Raw genomic sequence first — 14,051 nt, 5'->3', positions numbered from 1 at the left:
TCAAGCCACCAGTGATCACACATCTTTTTGGTGGACCACCTAACATTAAGGATGTTTAGAGCTTTCTTTTATGTTGAAGATTGACTACATTTTCACTGCTGATAGAGTTTTTTGGAAGAGAACTTTCAACTCTGAAGCAAGCAGAAGACTCTACAATGGATTATCTTATGGAAAAATTTAGTTGAATTAAAGTCAATGCCCTGCATGATCACTATTTTTGAAGGATATAAGATTAAGAACAATACACTGCTTTGAAGAAGTAGAGAGCACAAAGAAATGATTTTTATGGAACGTATCTGTTTGTACCATTATTTTCAACGAAATAAAAAACATAGTTGAAGATAATGTAATACAAAATGAAGATAGCATTTAGTATTATCTAGATATTTTATTTATATTTTTATCTAGATTTGATTATCAATTAGATTTTATCTTTATAAATAGTGTAGCTTAAGGACAAAATGTTAGCACTACTTATTTTTTGGTGTTAAAAGGCACTTGTCATGCATGTGCTACGCTCTTAATTAAAAACTTCAAGGATAAATTGGGTAAATTAACTAACCTCATCATCAAAATCCCAATTTCTTCTTCTGCAACTGGTCCATCTTGGTGGTGTTGGTGATGAACCTTTAGCCATGGCTAGCTCAGTTGCCAAAGGACCACCCTCTCTACTATTTAGGTCGGATGGACTAGTACCACCTCCTAGGTCTTCCAGTTTTTCAGACCGTACTCACGTTTGGAAAAAAAAATTGACTACTACTACACTTGTTCAAGGGAATGCAGGTTTTACCTTCACAAAACATGTGCTGATTTGAAAATTTGGGTCTCAGATTCACCATCCTTTACATGTAAACTACTCTCTCACGTTCCACCACAAACCACCTCAAGAAAATCACCAATTCCTTTGCAATTTCTGTGGAAAAACAGGATCTATGTTCAGTTACTGCTGCGATGAATGCGATTTTTACCTTCATGTTTCTTGCTGAATTGCATTTCATAAAAAGACCAAGCTACTCTACCAACACCATAAGGTTCAACATTTCCTTCATTAACATCATCCCTTGGTTCCTTGTCTATTAGAACTGAAAAAATGGTGTTCACTTTGCTATCTGGACATCTCCACTGCTTTCTCGGGCGTTTTGCTGCTCCTTCTCATGCGAGTTCTATCTCCACTTTCCCTGTTTCAATATGTTGTAAGATTTGACACACACTTTCCATCCTCGACATACCCTCAACCCTTATGAACAAGTCACCTTACAGCGCCTCTGAAATGTTCCGGTGCACTGCCTGCGGCGAGGTGTTCAATGATGTCTTTTCTTCCATTGTTCACTTTGTGCTTTCAATTTATGCCTTGCGTGTTCTTGCAAAACGCCAACTGCCTAACACGGTCTTCACAAGCACCCTCTTGTGTATCATTAGCTTCAAATATGCCTAAGAATAGCCTTACTCATCATTTGCTACCAATGAGAATGACTACTTATTTTTTACTTTGGGGGCGGTGGTGACTGAATTTTTTTCTTGTTCTCTTTTTTTTTTTTTGGGGGGGGGGGGGGGGGGGGGGAGGTGGGTGGGGTGTTTTTTATAATCAATTGTCGGAGGTATGTGAATATTACCTTCACAAAATATGTGCTGAATGCAGGCTTGGCTCCGAGATCAACCATCCTTTATACATAATGCACCCTCTCACTTTCCACCACCAACCACCGACAAATTCGAACAAAAACGAATTCATCTTCAGTTTCTGTAAAGGAACTGGATCTGGTTTCAACTACCACTGTGATAGATGTGATTTCTACCTTCATCCTGGAAGCTACTCAAGCAACAGTATAAGATTGAGCATTTCCTCCATGGAGATCATCCCTTGATTCCTTGTCTATACAAATAGAAACATCGGTATTGGTCATTGCTGTAACATCCTTGCTGTGAGCTATGCAATCTGTGTACCGAAAATATTCTGGCATTTCAGTGCTCCAAATCATCATGTGAGTTCTATCTACATCTACAATGTTTCAAAATGGGGAAAGAATTATTGCAACAACACCCTTTCCATCCCAGTCACTCTCTCAGCCTTGTGAAGAAGACACCCTTATGGTGGCTTGGAGAAGTTCCGATGCAATGCCTGTCTCAAAGTGTTTGATAATGTCTTCTTCCTCCATTGTTCTCATTGTGCTTTCAACCAATGCATTCTATGTTCTTTTCTGAAACCTACTATGAAACAAGATCTACACGAGCATCTTCTTGTTCATTTTGATGAGATAGGTTTGGATCCTGTTCTCTGCGCCTCATGTAATGCCCTCTGCAACCGCGATTTATTTCGTTGTTTTCCTTGCAACTTTAATATCCATTCTGGGTGTCTACCATCCCAAAGGGAAGTTTATCATGACGATTTGCATGTGCATCCGCTTGTCCTTACAAGTTCGTATAAAGAAGATGAATATTCAGGTAAATTCTACTGCGATGTTTGTGAAGAAAGTAGAGATCCAGACTACGGTGTTTACTGTTGCAAGGAATGCAAGTTTGTTGCTCACATTCACTGCGCCATCTCTTATATACTGGTATGCTCAATTCTCGCTCATTTAACTCATATCCAAAAAATATACGGTTGTTTGTTTGCATATATATTATCAAATTGAATATTAATTTTTGGTTATGAATTAATTAGGAAAATGAAACTCAGGTAGAGCCATCCTCGCCTGAGAAGCAGCTTGAAGATAACTTGGAGTACACGTCTATCAATCAGCAGGAAGGAGAGACAAAAATCATGGCAGATAATCATGCGTATGAACAATTCTCCACTTTTGTTCAGATTAGGGAGGAGATGGTAGAGATTCGTGAAACTCTACAAGCACTTGAGGAAACTCTAGGAAAGCAAATGCAGGCACAAGTAGAAGATGTATCAGAAAAATTAAAGGAACTGCTATAGAGGATGCCTAGCTATGAAGAATTCAGTTGACTTAGAACTTTGAGCTTGTTACTTAACCCCCATTGTTTCATTTATTTCTGCATACATGCAGTACATTGAATTGAAGTAGTTATGTAGAATAGAAGAACTTTCAACCGCATATTTAAAAAGGCTTCAAACTCCTGACCTTTAAGAGAAGAAGTGGTGGCTTTCTGTCCCTCCAATATTTTCATTAAATGCTAGATTTCGATATTTTGTTATAAGCAACTTCAATTTCAGGCTTCTTTTCGTTATGCTGTCCATAATTTTGATTCTCTCTCATTGTCTTTTAATATCAGCCTTTCTTCTTTTCTTTCACTTAATAATATTGTATCTTATTGCAATTTATTTAAAGGAAAAAAAAATTTTCGTATTATATTTTTAAAAGAATCCAATATAAATAAGGAGAGTGAATTGAATTTTGTAATTAATCTTTTTGAGTGTTTTTTTTTTTAAAATAAATTTCGCCCTTAATTTTCCATTTTATTTTTTATAATATTCTACAACTTATTCTGTTTCTAAATTTATGTTCTTTCTTTGTTTATCTTATTCTTCCTTATGAATAAATGACTCCATTAAATTTTAAGGGAGTTTTACTTACTAAATTTTAAGCTAGCTGTTTTCCATTAAATTTCATAGACTTTTTATTATATTATTTGAATTCAATAAGTTGAGCAGAGTAAACAAATAATTGTATATGTAATTGTGAGGAATTAATTGCTATATATATATATATATATATATATGTATTATTTGAATTCAATAAGATTTGATTGTAAGTTCAATAATAAAATAGACAGATGAAAAATTATTATTATTATTATTATTAGAAAATTCGTATTTAGTAGCCGTTGGTTGGCCGTTTGTTTAGTCTCCGTGCGAAAACTGGGGAATGGAGGTGATTTTACCAAACTGGACATTCCCGATCCCCTATTCCCTTACCGCTCCTCCTGGACCCCGAGCACGACGTCGTTCGCATCATCGGCGTCGTTTCACGGCGGAGATCGAAGAAATCCGTGTCTGCACCAATCGAACCTGCCGTCGGCAAGGTTCCTTCCAAACCCTCGAAACCCTCACCGGTCTCGCTCCCGCGAACGTCGCAGTCAAATCCTGCGGCTGCTTGGGCCGGTGCGGAGCCGGACCAAACCTCGTGGCTTTGCCTGACGGCGTGGTTGTCAGCCACTGTGGAACGGCGGCAAGAGCAGCAGAGGTCATGGTGGCTCTGTACGGAGGAGTTTGGAATTCCGGTGATACTAAAAAGAGCCTAGAAGCCCTAGCTTTAAGGAAGAAGGCGGAGAAGGAGATGGAGAATGGCAATTTCTCTGAGGCTGAGCTTCTGCTCTCTCAGGTGGTACACCGTATACTCTTTTTTGCTTTTTTTGGCAATGAAAATGTTGATAATATTGTGGTAAAATGTAAAATGTCGTTGCTCAAAATTTTGATTTGACAAAATATAAGCTCCAAACTTTTGGTGTAATTAAATTCTTGGATTAAGTGATTTGCATAAAGGAGTGATATGAATGTTTGTTTTTGGCATGCAGGCTATAGAATTAAAACCAACGGGTGGTGTCCATATTATATATAAAGATAGGTTTGTATAGAGACTCTATCTATTGGCTTTTACATTCGGGTCAGATAATTTTCTTCAATACCTTCATTGCCATTTATTTATAAGCCAAATGCTAAAAAAATGTTGTTGCTTTCATTTTATTTTTAGGAAGCATATATGCAAATGTTGGATTACTTTATGCAGAGGGCTTGCTTCTTTGTACTTTATGCTTTAAGAGAAACATTGCTTGATCCGCAATTGACAAGATTTTCAATGCTATTTACTACAATCTTTCTCCTGCCACCACAATATTCAGGTCAATAGCAAGACTGGCATTGCACAGGTATTCTGAGGCTCTTGAAGATGCTAAAGAAGCTTTGACATTAAGTACTCAGTATTGCGAGGTGAGATGATCTCTTGTTTGAACCATAAGTTGCAGAGAAGTCTGTGATTTGTCAATGAATATGCCAAATAGCTGTCCACTTCTGTCCTAAATCTTGTTGTGGTTACAGTTGGAAGCATCTTTTAGACAAATAATATCCAGAAATTTAAGTGCTGGAACATGAATCCTAACAAAGTGATATTAAATAATGGAAGGTGTAGATATTTTAATTTGTCATCCCAATAATTCTGGAAAATCAGAGTGCAATGTATCCTGCTCGTTGTGGACTAGTTGAATTCTAATTTCATAATTAATTGCATCTTTTAATAACAAGTAGTTTTGTTCTTAGTTCAACTTAAAGAAGCTTCATCTTGAGAGTGTATACCTCGTTAGTCATATTTATGCCAGTGAAAAAGACAATGATGCAGTATATTATGCATTATGAGTACAGTTGAATGGTAAGGAAGGACAACAAAGCTCATATATTTGAAATTAGGGCTTCACTGAAATGAGTTGATTTCAGTATGTTAATTTATCAGAACTCTCAACCTTGCCCTTATGATTTTTAAGCATATATGACTACTTAAACTAGTGCTAATATATAAAGTTATTTGAGAATTGTTTTTGTAATGAGCATCCAAGAAAATATACTGTTCCCCATTAACAGTGTTAGTTTTACCTCATCAATCATCCAAGTCGTTTACAATCTTGTGAAGTGTGGTGTGTTTGTGTTGACTTGATATTCATGAGTTGGTGCAGTTCAACTCAATTTAAAATTTTGACGTTGATGGCAACCTAACATGGTTTTAAAGCACATTCTTTCTAGTCTCGTATGTTGTGTTTAATTTATATATATCATTGGGTCTACTTCCTATAAGCTTAAGGTTTTGATTTAAAAATTGAGAAGTGGGGGAGGGGGAGGGGGATGCATACTTACAACAAATGTTGGTGGTTTGGTCCTGTCTATGAATTTCAAATCTGTCTCATTCATCCTCTTCTCTTGTGCTACTTAAGAGTATGCATAGGAATGGTTTGATATAGTATTAGTCTTAATGATTCTCGTGTTTTAGGTATGTCTCATCGTGATTTTAGTCTATTGTAATTCATTGAGAGTCTGGGACATGATAAACTTCATTTTGCAGGCCTATATTTGCCAAGGTGATGCATTCTTGGCTATGGACCAGTTAGATTTAGCTGAGAAGTCATATTTAACGGCTCTGGATATAGATCCATCGGTTCGACGTTCAAAATCATTCAAGGTATGGCCAGCTTATAAGGTTTTATAAAAATTTTAATAGATTGTTTATTTTTTGAGAATTTATTGCCTTTCATTAAGGTTTACAGAACTAGGATCCCCATAAAGGCCTAATGATTTTGGGATTCTTTATATAAATGTTGGTAGTATTTCTCATGTTCTTGTAATTCAAGGGACATTTCTTTTTCGTTATTTATTAGATTTGCTTGCCCCTTTTGTGCAGGCTCGTGTTGCAAAGCTTCAGGAGAAACTCACTGCTGGAAACATGCCTGCATGTGACTGAAGTGACTAATGAATCAACTATAAAAGTATATGGATCAACATCGTAAAATTTTACTTGTATCCAGGTTGGTCTCTGTCTTCTAGAATGCGTCAACTTGTTTCATAAGAATTAATTATGCATCTATAGCTATGAATTAACAATCTCTGATTTTTTTAAACATTATGCTCTGTTTGTTTTAATGAGATACCTCAATTAGAAAAAGTTCCTTCATTTGTTATTATGCTCATTTTGTACTTATTTCATTTTTGATAAATCAATTTGAATTTCTCCCCAAAAAAAAGTTACTTATCCTCAAGAAAATTTGCTAGGAGAAATGTGCGACTGATACATGAGAATGCTATAGTTTCTGAAGCAGGGAGTCAAAGAAAGTTTTCAATATCGATTGGGAGAAGGAAACAGTAGCATGGGGATGGAGAATGGGTCCAATTTGGTCCCCCAATCTTTGATGCGTTTACAAGTGGATGAAGATATGGCCAGGAATTGAACTCAATTGGGCACCTTTCCGTCATTGCTTTCGCATTTGACAGTCGGTAATCAGATGTGCAGTCACACTTCGGACACTGTTTTGGCAGATGAAATCTACGATTAGTCTGTATGGTCATTTTACCAGATGATTTTGGACCAAAAATACCATGGCTATAGGAGATCAAGTCAGTATTAGTATGCGCATATTTTTAATTGGTCTAATGATTGGTTTGAAGTTGTATTTCCTTTATATTTTGGCATTGACAATCAAGTGACATATTTATCTTCAAGCATTATGCATTTTATTGTTCCACTGAGAAAACTTTGGCCCGCCTGATTCTCATTCACTTGGATATTCCTAAGTTGGTGCTTTTGGTTTTTAGTCGCCTATTATGTTCTGTATCTTTTTTTAAGCTTGGCATGTGAACTTTAGAGATGTTTTGGGCTATTGCCAAGAGCAACACTAAACAAAATATCCATCAGACTCTCAACCATGCCATAAATACTGTATATTATATATATAAATAATAATTTTAATTATGAAGCGTTTCATATATATATATATTTTTTCCCACTACGTACTAACGGTATATACGATAAGTTCTTATGCTAAATAGTTAGGCCTAAGAGGTGGAGGAGATGCTCCACAAGCTTGATTCTACCAATTAGGCAATCAAGAAACCAGTTCAAATTCAATTGAGCCCACACAGAAACAAGTCCATTTTCTTCACTCTTGTCCACCAACTTCCACTCTTCTTCGCAACCCAATTTCTATGCCTATCAGTAATTGCTTTCTTCATCAACCTCCGGTTCAGCTTCCCCATTTGGAAGCAAGCATCCAACGCCACCTCATTCCCATTCTTCTCTGTCGTCTTTGCAGTACTATCGTCATCAGGAAGTTGTTGCTCTCTCTTTACCAGCTGGTCATAATACTCTTTGTTTCTTTTCTCCAATCCAAAGATCTGTCCCTGAAGATCTTCAATTTTACGGCTCAACATGCTCACCCTTTGATCCTCCCTCATCCTCAAAACACACCTGGCCAACTCGCCAGCCCTCCTCTTCATGAACAGCGACTCCGACACCAACCCCTTGTTCTCTTCCACCAATGCAGCCACTCTATACCCCAAGCTCGCATTCTCATTCAGCAAAATCAGCCTCTCCGACTCCAACACTTCCAGCAAACTCTTCTGCAGCTCTATCTTCCTCGACGACTCACAGCTGCGTCTTTCCATTCCGGTGAGCTCGTGGAGTAAGATTTCAAACTCCACATTCTTCATCACAAACTCTAGAACAATACCATCAACTTGCAATGCTGTACTATCATCCTGTGCCATTTGCACGATTGGAGGCTGCTGGTAAGACAGTGAACTCTCCACCTCTGACTCAATCTCACTGCTGATACCGTCAAAGTCTTCATGTTGTCCATATTCTTTGCAATCAAAGTCGATGCTTGAGACTTGTCGGTGATGGTTGTGCTTGTTGATTGCTTGTTTGTATCTGTCCGCCAAGTTAATGTAGGAATTGTACAAGTCTTGGAGTAGAGTTAGAAGCTGAGGGCGTTTTCTGTAGTAACATTCAGCACGTTCAGCAAAAGTGTCACCTTCATTCTCTGCTTCAATCTTGTTGATTTCTAAATTCTTCATTCTTTCTTCCAAATCTTCCACAACAAAAATAAATAAATAAATATTATGTTAATTACTTCAGTTAACTTCATATGCCTTTAAAATTTTCTTATCTAAATGGAAGAGAAACAAAGGAAAATAAAAGAAAAATATGTTAAAACTTTATATGAGTGAAAAATGCGTAGAAACCTTCTTTTACTTTTTTTTAACTTTGGATAAAAACTGGGTTGGTCGGTACATCACTGTCATTGTACAATTTTGTATATTGAAGATTTTTGGGGAAAATAATAGTCTGCAGTTCTTGTACCACATTTCGAAAATGTAGATTTTGAAACGTAGACATTGGGGGTTTGAATAGTTCTTCATGAGTTGTCTGTCTAATGAGAGGTCACCATCATGGAGCCCACAACCCCCTTTGAAATTTAGTAGACCATTTGGAGGTGACCGAGGCTATACATTCTAACCCATTTGTTTATTTCTAAATATATCCCATACACATGTTCCTATGCTAATGGAGAAACACCCAAACCAAGGACCAACTAGCCTCTTTTTTTTTTTTTTTCAAATATTAAATTTTTTTCCCTTTTTTCTTTTTTTCTTTTTTTTTTTTTTTTTTTTGGGCCTGAAGTAAATTTTTTCCAAGTTTTGCTGCCTATAACTCATTATATTCAAAAAGCAACTTTTCATCAGTGTTATGCTATATACTTGTTCACGGTATTTTTATTTTTTTATTTTTTTATTTTTTGTTTCCATGCTTAGTTTCATGGTTTTGCAAAACCAATGTAAATGCAAATTCACAAACCATTTTAAATATTTTATTAATATAAATTTAAAAGATATGTATATATATATATATATTTAAAAAATAATAAATAACTATAAACTATAAAACAGACTGTCACAGAAAACGATTGCTCAAATGTGAGAAGGAATACAAAATTTTAAAAATAAATTTGTATAGTAGGGTATGGAGGAATAAGTAGATGCATCATAATTGGGCAGAAAACAGAAAAGTCATTGTCTCGTATACCAACAAAATCAAAATACCACTGCAAGAAGGCATCGTATTACTTCAGAATTTCAAATTTTAAACAAAAATGGAGGCAGTTTCTCAGAAGAAAGAGGAAAACAGAAAAAACAAAAGATTACAAAGTTCATGCTGATTGTCACGTGCAGAATCTCACAACTTTGTGTGAGTCTGTCTGTGAAGTTCAATCTTTTTATTTTTTTAAACTTTATTTGTAGTCACAGACCACTTGTTAGTCCCTCCACTTTATAACATTTTAGCTGTGAATGATGTGATTTTCTACACTCTCCCTATGTATAATATTCAATAGTTTCTTTGCTGTAACAATATTGATTATAACACAAAAGAATATGCACCATATACTTCATCAAAAGTCATAGCAAAAAATAAAATAAAAAATAAAAAAAAGAAAAAAAACCTTTATCACAAGGATTTTCAGGAAAATTAACAGCGATTTTAAGGAAAATTAAATGAACTAAGTTGAAAATTGAAATAACAAAATATGTGATGTATATTTTCACAGAGTCTGAGACTTCAAAGTTTTTCATTTTTATTCACATAAAAGAAAATTTAAGGTGGTCCAATTTACTTAAGTGTAAAACGAAGTCTGACATGTTAGGTGGTCCAATTTACCAAATTCAAATTACTGAGTTTGAATTCCACAACAAACATTTATTAACATAAGACCAGATTCAATATGGGAACGGGGGTACTTGTACTAATCTTTATATATATATATATATATATATATATATAAGCAGGGAGTTTTTCTAGTAGTTTAAGGGCAAAAATTGAAGAAAATAAAAAAAGGCTTCATATAAATTTTAAACATACGAGAAAACTGAAAAGAAAGCAAAGATTGGTGGTGGGGTGTATATAAAAAAGGCTAAAAGCGTGAATGGTAATCGTACCAGCAAGATTTGAAAGAAGCCAGACAGGCATGGTGGACATGTTGCCATTACAGAAGCTTCTTCTTCTACTTCTTGGACTTGGACTTTGAGGTGACTGATTTGAACCCATTAACACTACTTCTCTCTCCTTCTTCATCTTCATCCTAAAATTTCAAAAATAAAAAATAAAAAATAAAAAAAAGGAAAAACTGGAACAAGTGAAAAAATAAAAAGCAGGCAGGGCAGGGCTGGAAGTATGAAAAAACTGCATTTAAAGCCCAGACCCCACAAGTACACCATAAGAATAGAAGCCTTCTATTATGGAAGTAGAAGAAAAGAGAAACAAAAGATGAAGAAAAAAAACATTAAAGCGCAGATCTCGATAGACAATTAATACACACCTACATTTATTATTAATTATTATTTTACATTTTTCTGAAATATCCAAAATATTATTTTGTCACTCTCTCTGAACATTCATGGCCTTCACACTGGTAATGACCCAAATCCCCATGCAATACCCTTTTTTTTTTTTTTTTTTTTTTTTTTTAAACCTTATAACATAAGGCTTTGTTTCTTTGCATTCTTTCCTGTTTGGTTGTCGAGAATGTATGGCTAGAAAATATATGAATCTTCAAGATGGGTTTGTGAAACTTCAACTATATATACGAATACAAACGTTCAAAATACCTTATAATGACAAAAAAATTGAAACTTGAAGCGAGAAGATTTTCTACAGCTTGAGGAAAAGGAAAAAGAAAAAAAAAAACAATGGAGGTTTAAATATTGTAAAAGAGAGACAAAATAGCAGAGCCTTAGGACCCGAACAGAGTATAACAAAGAAAAAAGTTAAAGAAGAAGAAGTGAGAAGGAAACGAGGAATGAATGTGAACTCACCGGAGAGTTTGCAACCGGAGCTTCTGCGGAGGCGACGGTGCCGGCGATAAACACAGAAGCAAAAGTGACGTCTACTTATAGAAGACCAATGAGAAGACTCAATCTTATTATTCAAAATGAAAAAAAATTCGATATTTGTAGTTGAAGAGAAGGAAACAATTCAACGATAAGGATCTTCTATGACCCAGATTGATAACTCAGATGCTTACACGTGTCTTGTCGATAATTTATTAACTTTTAGTATTTATTCAATTCCGAACAATAAAAATAAAATACAATAAAAATATAAAAAATGATGTTTTTGGTCCTTACTTCTTGGAAATAGAAAACAATTATAAACATGATGTTTTAAGTATATTAACTTAAAAATATGTTTTTTTTTTTAATTTTTTTTTCTGATAATGAACTTAAATAAGGTCGAAATTCATAAATATCCTTTGTTCTTGGGTTGTTGACTTGAAAGTGTTTAGAATAAAGAAAAAAGAAAAATATTTTTATTCATGAGACATAATTTTCCCATAAGAGTTATTCTTATAAGTATGCCAAAGAAATAGGGTGTAATCTTAAATTGATGCAAGTTATGGCAAGTTAAACCAGCTCCCAACATCCTATTTGGTAAAATATCAAAACTAATATTTTATTATGATTGAGAAGGGAAATGATTGATCTCACAATTTTTACTTTTGGTAATAATTGGTCTTATGAGTTCGTAATACAATGTTAATAGAACGTTATCAAGAGATTGATTAGTAGCACAATGTTAATCAAATGTCATCAAGAGACTGATTAGTTTTTCTCTTTGGTAAATGAGAAATTCTTTAAACTAAAAAAAAAAAAAAGAGAGAGAAAAGTCAACCCTGAATTTTTGATTAATTGACTGTTGTTTTAACAAATTCTAAAAAGTTTTATTACAATTTTTTTTTTTTTTTTTTTTTGTTTTGGCATACAAGGTTATAACAAGATAAAATTGTAACCTAAGTCAAAGCTAATATGTTTTTATCAAAAAAGAAAAGAAAAGAAAAACATTGAAATCAATGTCAAATTTATGCTTGCATTAAATTGTTGATGCATGAACTTGGAGTCCTTTTCTAAAGAAGCATATGGACTATCCCAAAAAAAAAAAAAAAAAAAAAAAAAAAAAACAGAGTTCTCTGTTTTTCCAATACATAAATAAACAAGTCTCAAAGTTACAGCCAATTTAAAAGCATTAACAGAGTGCTATGTTTTTCCAAATACATAAAATTCAAATGCACCATATGTGTAGTTTCCCTCTTTAAAAATGATACTAGTGGGTCTTTTTCCTGTAAACATCTCCAACAGCAAGATTCCAAAACTATACATGTCTCTCAATGTTGACACCTTGCCTTCCATGCCATACTCTACAACGTATAGTAGGATAAAACAATAATATTGAATAAAGGAAAATACAGCACAACAAATCAAAGATTTGGTATTAAAATTAAGAAAAGTATAGATGGTTCTATGGTTTTATAGTGACAAATGATAAAGACCCCATTTAAACAAATGAAAAAAATGATAATAAAAGACGAATTTTGTGACATATAAAAATGTACAACTAAAATTAAAAATTATTGCACCAATTGATAAAACTTTACCAGGGGCAATGTATCCAATGGAACCCCTTATTCCAAGAGAACCTGTTTGATCTGAAGAAAATGGGTTGGAAGGATCTGGAAGGAACCTCACCAATCCAACATCTCCAAGCTTGGCCTTCATGTTATGGTCTAAGAGAATGTTACCTGGCATTAAATCACAATGAATTATTGGCACATGGCAATGATTGTGCAAATGATCTATAGCACTTGGGATTTTTCCGGAGAAGTTGTGGCGAGAAAAGCCAATTTGTTCTATTCCTCCCAAAGAATGCAAAGATAAGGGAATGGTCCAATGCAATAAGTTTCCATCCAAACAAAAGTACAATAACTTGTGCAACTACCAAGGGTTTCAGGAATTTTACCAGTCAACTTAATTTTCAGAAATGTTAGGCTAGGCAAGTGTTACCAATTTACCTACTTCCATGAGTATAGGACCAGTCAACTGTTTCTGTGCCAAGTCTAAACTATCAGCTAATAGTGACCAAGGCAAAAAATTTGTTTTGGTATAAAACCAACAAGATTGTTTTTAGAAAGATCCAATATCAACAAATTCTTACATTGTTTCCATGCAACTTGTTTGAGCCTAAATAGAGTCTGGTTAACACCGTTAAATTTCCTATAGAAGAAGGGATTACCCCTGAGAGCTTATTTGCACTGAGATATACCAAATTCAGTTTTTTGTAATTTACCTATTGAAATTGGTATTGGACCTGTCAATTGGTTGTTCTCACTGCCTAAATCCTCCAAGCTGATGAAGTTTCCAATCCCAGTTGGAATACTTCCATGTATCGAATTCTCACCAAGTACCATCACCTGGAATTTAGTTGAGAAGTTGCTCATTGTTTCAGGCAATCTTCCTCCGACATTGTTCAAAGAAATCTCTTAAGTCTTTTAACTTTGAGCAGTTAACAAGAGAAGAGAGAAAATGTAAATCATCATTATCACATTTTTCAAGATTATTATGAGCAATCGTTAGCATCTCTAAATTGAACATCCTTTCAAAACTAGGCACTTTCCCTCTAAACTTATTTGCTGGGATAGCAAAATTTTACAAGGTTGGAAGCATTAGACATGGATATGGGAATTAGTCCACTAAACTGATTCTTAGCTAGACAAAATTCTTT

The 14,051-nt window shown here is 34.5% G+C and overlaps 4 protein-coding genes across 6 annotated transcripts; 2 read left to right on the top strand and 2 right to left on the bottom strand.

The window, feature by feature from the left end:
- The first annotated feature begins 2,210 nt into the window (after window positions 1-2,210).
- LOC125422768 (protein VACUOLELESS GAMETOPHYTES) lies at window positions 2,211-2,923 on the top strand. Its single transcript, XM_048474916.1, has 2 exons — window positions 2,211-2,555; window positions 2,663-2,923. Exons 1-2 carry the CDS (start codon window positions 2,211-2,213, stop codon window positions 2,921-2,923), a joined length of 606 nt encoding a protein of 201 aa, XP_048330873.1.
- An 853-nt stretch (window positions 2,924-3,776) lies between these two features.
- LOC107419715 (uncharacterized) lies at window positions 3,777-7,175 on the top strand. 3 transcript variants are annotated; one of them, XM_016028489.4, is made up of 6 exons: window positions 3,777-4,289; window positions 4,483-4,532; window positions 4,807-4,894; window positions 6,015-6,131; window positions 6,351-6,474; window positions 6,766-7,175. In XM_016028489.4, exons 1-5 carry the CDS (start codon window positions 3,834-3,836, stop codon window positions 6,408-6,410), a joined length of 771 nt encoding a protein of 256 aa, XP_015883975.2. In that variant the 5' UTR covers window positions 3,777-3,833; the 3' UTR covers window positions 6,411-6,474; window positions 6,766-7,175. The 3 variants fall into 3 exon arrangements, with proteins under 3 accessions (XP_015883975.2, XP_015883974.2, XP_015883973.2); XM_016028488.4 differs by having other exon boundaries at window positions 6,719-7,175; XM_016028487.4 differs by having other exon boundaries at window positions 3,778-4,289; window positions 6,754-7,175.
- Window positions 7,176-7,354: 179 nt separating this feature from the next.
- Window positions 7,355-11,417, bottom strand: LOC107419717 (kinase-interacting family protein). The gene is made up of 3 exons (XM_060814830.1): window positions 11,312-11,417; window positions 10,436-10,578; window positions 7,355-8,532 (listed from the first exon to the last, which is right to left on the bottom strand). The coding sequence occupies exons 2-3, from the start codon at window positions 10,575-10,577 to the stop codon at window positions 7,568-7,570; spliced, it is 1,107 nt and encodes a 368-aa protein (XP_060670813.1). The 5' UTR covers window position 10,578; window positions 11,312-11,417; the 3' UTR covers window positions 7,355-7,567.
- Window positions 11,418-12,514: 1,097 nt separating this feature from the next.
- Window positions 12,515-13,418, bottom strand: LOC125422534 (probable LRR receptor-like serine/threonine-protein kinase At3g47570). Its single transcript, XM_048474559.2, has 2 exons — window positions 12,928-13,418; window positions 12,515-12,690 (listed from the first exon to the last, which is right to left on the bottom strand). Exons 1-2 carry the CDS (start codon window positions 13,076-13,078, stop codon window positions 12,530-12,532), a joined length of 312 nt encoding a protein of 103 aa, XP_048330516.1. The 5' UTR covers window positions 13,079-13,418; the 3' UTR covers window positions 12,515-12,529.
- Between the last annotated feature and the right edge of the window lie 633 nt (window positions 13,419-14,051).

Source organism: Ziziphus jujuba, chromosome 2 (assembly GCF_031755915.1).
Source record: "Ziziphus jujuba cultivar Dongzao chromosome 2, ASM3175591v1".
Taxonomy (NCBI): Eukaryota; Viridiplantae; Streptophyta; class Magnoliopsida; order Rosales; family Rhamnaceae; genus Ziziphus; species Ziziphus jujuba.
Note: the sequence above shows the minus strand (reverse complement) of the source record. Positions and strands in the feature narration are given on the sequence as shown.

Excerpts from the sequence above, each read along its gene's own strand:
- LOC125422768 (XM_048474916.1), top strand. The coding sequence starts at position 2,211 with ATGAAACAAGATCTACACGAGCATCTTCTTGTTCATTTTGATGAGATA. Across the intron at positions 2,556-2,662 it reads GCGCCATCTCTTATATACTG|GAAAATGAAACTCAGGTAGA; the intron begins GTATGCTCAATT and ends TGAATTAATTAG.
- LOC107419715 (XM_016028489.4), top strand. The coding sequence starts at position 3,834 with ATGGAGGTGATTTTACCAAACTGGACATTCCCGATCCCCTATTCCCTT. Across the intron at positions 4,533-4,806 it reads CATATTATATATAAAGATAG|GTCAATAGCAAGACTGGCAT; the intron begins GTTTGTATAGAG and ends CACAATATTCAG. Across the intron at positions 6,132-6,350 it reads GACGTTCAAAATCATTCAAG|GCTCGTGTTGCAAAGCTTCA; the intron begins GTATGGCCAGCT and ends CCTTTTGTGCAG.
- LOC107419717 (XM_060814830.1), bottom strand. The coding sequence starts at position 10,577 with ATGAAGATGAAGAAGGAGAGAGAAGTAGTGTTAATGGGTTCAAATCAG. Across the intron at positions 8,533-10,435 it reads GCTTCTTTCAAATCTTGCTG|ATTTGGAAGAAAGAATGAAG; the intron begins GTACGATTACCA and ends TTGTTGTGGAAG.
- LOC125422534 (XM_048474559.2), bottom strand. The coding sequence starts at position 13,078 with ATGCCAGGTAACATTCTCTTAGACCATAACATGAAGGCCAAGCTTGGA. Across the intron at positions 12,691-12,927 it reads CATTGGATACATTGCCCCTG|AGTATGGCATGGAAGGCAAG; the intron begins GTAAAGTTTTAT and ends TATACGTTGTAG.